This window comes from Epinephelus fuscoguttatus, linkage group LG5, assembly GCF_011397635.1.
Source record: "Epinephelus fuscoguttatus linkage group LG5, E.fuscoguttatus.final_Chr_v1".
Taxonomy (NCBI): Eukaryota; Metazoa; Chordata; class Actinopteri; order Perciformes; family Serranidae; genus Epinephelus; species Epinephelus fuscoguttatus.
In genome coordinates this window covers 39,220,747-39,227,899 of record NC_064756.1, presented here as the reverse complement: position 1 = coordinate 39,227,899, position 7,153 = coordinate 39,220,747, and the positions used below count along the sequence as shown (strand labels likewise).

The following is a 7,153-nucleotide window of genomic DNA, read 5'->3' as shown; positions in this document are numbered from 1 at the left end:
CTTTTTCATCAGTTTTACACATTTTTCATTCTTTCTAAAACAGTAAACACAGATCTCATAGAAAGACCCAAAACTCTTTTCGATAAACTGTTAAACAAAAGGCTACTAAATATCTACTGCAACTGTGTGAAACTCCTTTGCAAAACCCTTCATTCAGCAAACAGTCCGTATGCATCTATAAAATATCACCTCTATGTTTCCATTTGCAAACATGGATCAAAAAGACCAAAGGCATATAAGGAAAGAAAGAGGCCATGGCACTGGGGAACTGAGCCTTCAGCATTTTTGAGTTTGAAAAGTATGGAAACACGACATGGTCAAAACATCCATTGCTATTGCGGTCCAGCTACAAAAGCTGAATGGATGTTCCAATTCATCTGGTCCTAGTGCTAACTGTAGGTCCTACGTGACAACGACAATTGATGGGCATGGAAAGACCGCCATACAAGAATAATAAGATGACAGTATTTCAACATCTTTCAAAAACTAAGGTTCAATTTTTGATGTCTGTTACCTAATGATTGGTTAAAAATGAAGTTGTGTTGATTAATCAAAATGTTTGCTCTTGCTGGATATTTTTAATGTTGTGTGAGTGTGAGAGCATCTTGCAACTAAAATGTGTCATTTTCAGCAGTGACTCTAAGTTTCAGCATGAGTGCAAATTGTTGTGAAAATGTAACTTCTGAATGGACAATTCAGAAAAAGTTTGGGATTTTATTCTTTTGTATATTTAGCTTCATGCTGTTTTACTCAACTTTTATTCTTTTTTTTACTATAGGCTAAGCTAATCATGATAAAAATAATCAAAAAAATAATTTGTTGGAAAATACCTTAAATTCTTAAACATCCTTAATTTGATCAAATCACAGACTTTGTGTGCGCTATAAATGACTCAAAAGTGCGAGATACAAGACAGTTTATTTCTGAAAGACTTTTATTTTGAAATAAAATGGGACAAATATATTAAGATAAAGAGCTAGGATATCAACTTAACCCATGGAATGTAAACAATAAATGCACTTAAATTATGTAGAACACAACATCAAACAACACAATATATGTTTCGCTTTGAAAAACAAAATAAATAAGATTTTAAGTTAACAAAAGTTTCAAAAATGGCTTGCTGCCAGGTCAAGCTCATGGTAAGCAACAGCAACAAGAAACATCTCTGGACTCTCTCTGGGCAGGTAGAGTCGATTTCACGACAAAAGTAAACAAAAAAAATCTTGCCTGATTTTAGTTGAACTCGCTTGATTTTACCTGCCGCTCAGAGTGTTAGCTAGCTAGCTAACATGCAACAGAGGTCGACCTACAAACACATTGTCATCAAGGCAACTCTGATAGATAAACATCAACTATAAACGAAGGTCACCTTTTCACCTGTTTGTTTACACCACAAGAGAAGATAACACACAGGATTTTAAAAAGGCAGGAATTTCCACACACTATGACCACAATGCAGTAATACAGCAGGCCTGAGAGACACTCAGAGAAATAACACATGCACATTTATCTGTTTTTTGATAGCTGTGTAGCTGCCAAACTAATGGTCAAAGTAAGCCCACACTTTGATTTACCACTGCTGACTCACACTGAGGCTGTGAATGTGTGGTGAACCCCTCTTTCACCACCGCCTTGTTTTGTGTTTCGACAACAGCACAAATAAAAAAATGTTATTACAGTCAGAGTTGTGAGGCTTAGTGGAGAGGAGAGCAGACTCACTGTATGCTCACACCAACAGCACTAAGCATTTCTCATGCTCTGATTGAGGAGGCAGAGCATAGACAGTAGGCATCTCTAGTTGAAGAAAGAAACCACTAACACATCAAGGTGCTTTTGATGAAAAAGCTCAGTGAGTCTTGATTTCTGCCAGGCCTTTAGCCAATAAGGCAACATACATATAGAATGCCAAAATATTTTTCTTCCTCCTTTCCTCTCCTCTCCACAAGCCTCCTTAAAGCTACTGGATAGCGTAAACCAAGCAGATGGACATCATGGATGCATAAGTAAAGCATAATTTCTCTGGTTTTATAAAAAAAAAAAAAAATGCATAAATCGCAAACTCAACAACTTATACAAAAAGCAATAAATAAGTCTACAAAAGTGTTAAGCTATAATAACAATAATCATAACACTGTATTTACCTGTCATGGTTAAAGGCTAGGCTAGGTGTTAACAGTACTAGCAGGTTAGGGGAACGCTAACATCAACTTTGGTAACTAGAGAGAGTCAGTGGGTTGCCTACACTTGTGCTATTTTTGTTGCTATGGCAGTTTAGCCAAATCTATGCCAGGCAGTTAAAATGGCTGACAAATACAATCAAGTGGCCACAGCCATACAACCAATCCATGAATCAATCAGTGACAGCATACAGTTATTTCACCTTGTGGGCAAGAGGTTTCATACAGTGGGAGAGCCCTAATATGACTGGAGAAGTGCTGCAGGCTGGCATCACTATTAACAGTTTGTAAGGAGGAAATTAAGATCTGTGAAAAAAGCAACATTGCTATATTAGCAAAGTGGATAGCGCACCAGTCATACATAGGACAAACAGCATTCATCTTAAAATCCTTAAATCAGGGTACAGGAAATTCTCAAACAGAACTTCCACTGAGTAGGAATAGCATATTGGCAAATGCTACATGAAATACCCTCAAAGTATTCTCTAAAAATGGGTATACAACAGTATACATCAGTAACAATGACATAGAAGAACAACCTTACAAAAATAACAATAAAACAAAAAAAGAAGTCAGCTAAAACTGGACAAACACTGAGCAGCGCTACAACTGCTTGGATGAGAAATGCAATATGCACAAAGTTAGGTACGTTTACCTGGCTGGATTTAGGGAGGAACTGAAGCCCTAATGTTTTCTTCCTTTGTGACTTAGATTTTAACCATCTAATTGTGATAATCAAGTTTCTGCTTTATTCACATCCTATATCGTGCTGCAGTTTTGTTTTTGGAATTGGGACACAAAATCAAACATCAAATCCTCGTCACATTGAGTTTAACAGTTAGTGCATCTATCCCCGATTAAATTCAGCCCTATAGTAAAACCCTTCCCTACTCGTCTGTAACAGAGAGCCGGCTGAAGATGGGAAGGCGTCTGCCCTCGAAGCTCGGTGACTCTGTGCCGCTGGAGGAAGAGCTGAGGGAGCAGGAAGAGGTGTAGCCTTCCTCAGAGAGGGAGTCAGCTGAAGAACAGCGCTGAAGGCCAGGGAGGCTGCTCAGGGAGGTCGGCAGCTGCTGGGGGAGGTGGTAAGGGAGGTTTGGATTTTTGGATGGCAAAGTGGAGGGTGGACACCTGGCGCTGACAGAGTCGGTCACAGCATAGAATCGCAGAGCTGAATCACTGCTGTCTCCTGGTAGGTCACTGATGCCAGAGAAGGGATAGGGACAATGCTTCAGGGTCCCTGGCTCAGGGAAGAGAGGGGAGAGGAGCTCAGGGCTCTCTGTGGAGGATGGAGGAGGGGATACAGAGGAAGCCCGGGTGAAGAGGAGGGAGGAAGGCTGTGACTCCTCAACTGGTTGGAAAGTTTGTGGAGTGGAGGAGAAGCCTGCAAAGCTGAGGCTGTGACGCAGCAGAGGAGGCCTCATCTTCTGTTTCTGTGGATGTACGCTGGCATTGCCAGCAAGGAGCTCATCAGCATTGTGGATGAAGTGGCAGCGGGCACCGTACGGACAGAAGCCTATCGTGTGGAAAGTGCGGCATGGCTCTGTCTTGTACTTGGGGTGTCTGCTGAGGCCTCTCAGCTCGTCCATTCCGTGGGCGAACTGGCACTTGGCACCATACTTGCAGGTCCCGCTTTCTTCAAAGGTGCGGCAGAGTTCGGTCTTGTACCGAGTAGAGATGTGAGGTGAGGGAGCAGGGGGTCTGGAGGCAGACGGGGAGGCAATGGAGGAGAGAGAGGTGTTAATGCAGAAGCCTGGTGGAGGGAGCAGCACTTTTGGGGACATGTTAGCCATTTTATCCTCTCTGCTTCCCAGGCTGCTGACGTTGCCCTCGATCATGCTGACTGACCGATCAACTCTGAAGGGGATATGGCTGAGTGAGGAGCGGGGAAGCTGACTTTCCCTACTCCACTGCTGGTTGTTGAGCCCCCAGCCTACTGGGTCAGTCACCTCAGAGCTGCTGCTGTTGAACTTGGAGTTGGGGAGGGTCACAGGGCAGAGAGAATGGCGACGCTGGAAGCCCAGGACTCTTTGACTGTGCTGCTGCCGTTGCGGCAGTGAACCAGTAGCCGAGCCATCTGTCACCTCCAGGCCTTGGAAATTCTGTCACACAAAAGGAGAGAGGAGAAGAATAGATGTGAGCTTTCTGCATTCCTGGAGCGCTGGAGCGACACTGGCAGAGTCGTGTTGAAAGGAGATTTAAAAGCTGCAGCTGAAGTAACCGCAGTAATTTACCTTAAAAGTTGGACTATGTTTTATCTTTTAAGTGTACTAAATAAGGCCTTGGACCTAAACACGTTCATTTTCAGTTTACTGAATTAAAAAAATAGATAAATGTTTGTGCTGAATCTAGCCTTAACTGTTTTGCAAACTAGCAGTGGGATGCACAAAGTCAAATAAACTGTATTTTATCATGCTTTAGTTTAAGCCACGATACTTTTACATGTAAAAATACCTTGCAGATTATAAAAGAATCTTGTCAGAACACGTGCTATATTGCAATAAATATTATTATTTGAACAAAAATGTTTGTTTTTTTTTTACCTAAAAACATGTGAAACTGTAAGACTGTTCTTGCAGTTTTAACATTATTGTTAGGCTTATTGAAACAAACTTCCAACCCTTTTTATGAAATTTACAGACTCACAACAATCTAGATTTTTCTAAAACACACTGAAATAAATTACTAATGAGGCCATATCTGTAAATGAAGTTACGATACATTAAAAAAAAAAGTAAAATAAATTTGTCTTTGGTTGCACTCACCTTAAAGAACTCCTCATCCAGTTCCAGGAAAGGCGTTAGAAAGTCGGAGGGCATAGTTTGTTCCACTGTCCTCGCTGAGTGAATGAGCTGGGTGTCTGATCCCACAGTGGAGGATGGCTGGGGAGGACAGAGTGTTTCTGGGTCTGAAGTGAAGGAAGATGGCTGGTGTGTGGGGAGCTGAAGTGGTGGAGAAAAGGGTTGAGGGCTTAAGGAGTTTCAGTTTGGCCCTCTGAAGAGGGAAGAGAAGCTGCTTGTCCCAGGAGTTGAAAGAGGGTTTTTTTGGGAGGGAAGGGGAGAGGAATCAAGTCTGGTCCGTTGAGAAGGAGACAGGGAGTTGGGAGAAAGAGCAACGTGACCCTCGGAGGAAAGTTCCTCGACCATCTGTTGGAATCTGCTTAAATAGTTGGGGAAACCCACCCATACACACCCACCCCCTGCCTGTGTTCGTCAGGGGGCAGGGCAGGGAGTTTGTGTGTGTGTGTGTGTGTGTGTGTGTTAATGTGTGTTAATTTGTGTGTGTGTTGGGGGGGATGGGGACCTGCATTGTAATGGTGTGCTGGGGGGCAGGGTGGGCACAGAAAGGAGAGGAGGGAGCTGAATGAAGCTACTTTTCTACCCATTCATTACCAAATCCTTAAAGATGCATTCTTCTTTTTTTAAAGTGGCCGTCCCCTCACTTTGTTTAGGGATCGATACAGCTGAGGAGATAATGACGAGTGTTGCAAACACCAAACATATTTACTGTCATTAGTGAGGTAAAAATGCAGCAAAGTTGTTAAAAACTATTTAAAAGTCTATTTGATAAATAAAAGCTGTTTTTAATATCTCTTAGTATATGTTTGGTTTTCAGGGACAATCAACCCTGATCAAGACGATCAAGCTGAAAGTGAGGGAAATAATCACAATATATGGGGCAAGAATTGTGCAACATGATTTTTCCTTTTAATAGATACGTTCACAGGGGATTTGTGGCACAAGTCAGTGCATAACAATTCAGCACAATGCAGGAAATTTGGTCAGAGGATCCCCAAAACCCATGTTTTACATGAAAACTGACAATACAGTTGATTTATACAGGTCCCAAATATCCTTACAGTCATGCAATTTCTGGTTCTTCTGTATATTGATAAAAATTCTCTTTTGTCATGTGGATTCCTGACCATTTACAGGATATATTATTACTAGGGTAACAACAGTTTAATCAAATCACAACATATAAACATTTAGGAGCTATAAAAGGTATTCTAAGTAGACATGATCAAGGTTTCTGCACTGAACTTGCTTTAACACCTGCTATAAGATCCAGCCATGTTGTTGGCACTGCATTCAGCTTCTTGATGGAAAAGTTTAATTCCAACATGATATCAACTACTAACAAGCAACCCAGTCGCCTTTTGTCATTTGGAGGTGGAGGGGATTGTGGATATCATGTCATTTATGCAAGATGCCTGCTGAGCTGGAGACCACTGTTCAAGACTAACAAGCAACAAACTGATTGTTTTATAGTGCCCTGTCACTGTTTTCTCATCAGCAATAGTGCCATGAAAGAGGAAAGAGCTACAAAAGGCATTTGTTTATTACTGCAACGTCACCATGTTTCCTGCTGGAATATTGCCACAAAAAGCAGGTATAAAACATGATCTTTTCCTAACCATAACTAAGTGTTTTTTATGCCTAAACCTAACTACACATTAACCACATTGTTGTCAAAACGTAAAGAAACATATACCACTGATGCATCAAAATAGTGCATGTGCAAAGGTTTTTTTAACCCTGGGAAAACTAAAATAGACCATGGACTTCTTTTACTATTGTTAGTAGTTCAGAGCTGTGTACATGGTTTTGTAATTGCCTGGTGTGTCATGTTCGCTGTCATGGATGGGCAGGGAAACAGAATTAGTAAATGGTAACAAAAGCAGCATGGAGGCCATTGAAACTGTAACAGTGGTTACTTGTTTTATATAACCTGAAGTCATCAAATACTACCACTTGGTCATTAAATTTCGCATTAGAAGTTGACAAAAAACAGGCATCCTTTTGGGGTGGTACATTATGCCGTCAGATGGTGTCAGTTAATGATGCCATTGGACTTCATCAGTTTGAAACGAGTTTTGAAAAAGAATGTTTGCATCTAACGAGCAGAAACTGTACATTGCCTGTGAAAATTAAACTGTATTTTGAAGACACAATGCATGTAACAAGCATAAATTG

At 41.2% G+C, this 7,153-nt stretch overlaps 1 protein-coding gene across 1 annotated transcript; it reads right to left on the bottom strand.

The window, feature by feature from the left end:
- Positions 1–916: 916 nt before the first annotated feature.
- LOC125888935 (mRNA decay activator protein ZFP36L1) lies at positions 917–5,294 on the bottom strand. Its single transcript, XM_049576593.1, has 2 exons — positions 4,943–5,294; positions 917–4,279 (listed from the first exon to the last, which is right to left on the bottom strand). Exons 1-2 carry the CDS (start codon positions 4,994–4,996, stop codon positions 3,068–3,070), a joined length of 1,266 nt encoding a protein of 421 aa, XP_049432550.1. The 5' UTR covers positions 4,997–5,294; the 3' UTR covers positions 917–3,067.
- Between the last annotated feature and the right edge of the window lie 1,859 nt (positions 5,295–7,153).

Coding starts and splice junctions, on each gene's coding strand:
- LOC125888935 (XM_049576593.1), bottom strand. CDS start 4,996: ATGCCCTCCGACTTTCTAACGCCTTTCCTGGAACTGGATGAGGAGTTC. Junction 4,280..4,942: donor TGGATGAGGAGTTCTTTAAG/GTGAGTGCAACC, acceptor TTTGTGTGACAG/AATTTCCAAGGCCTGGAGGT.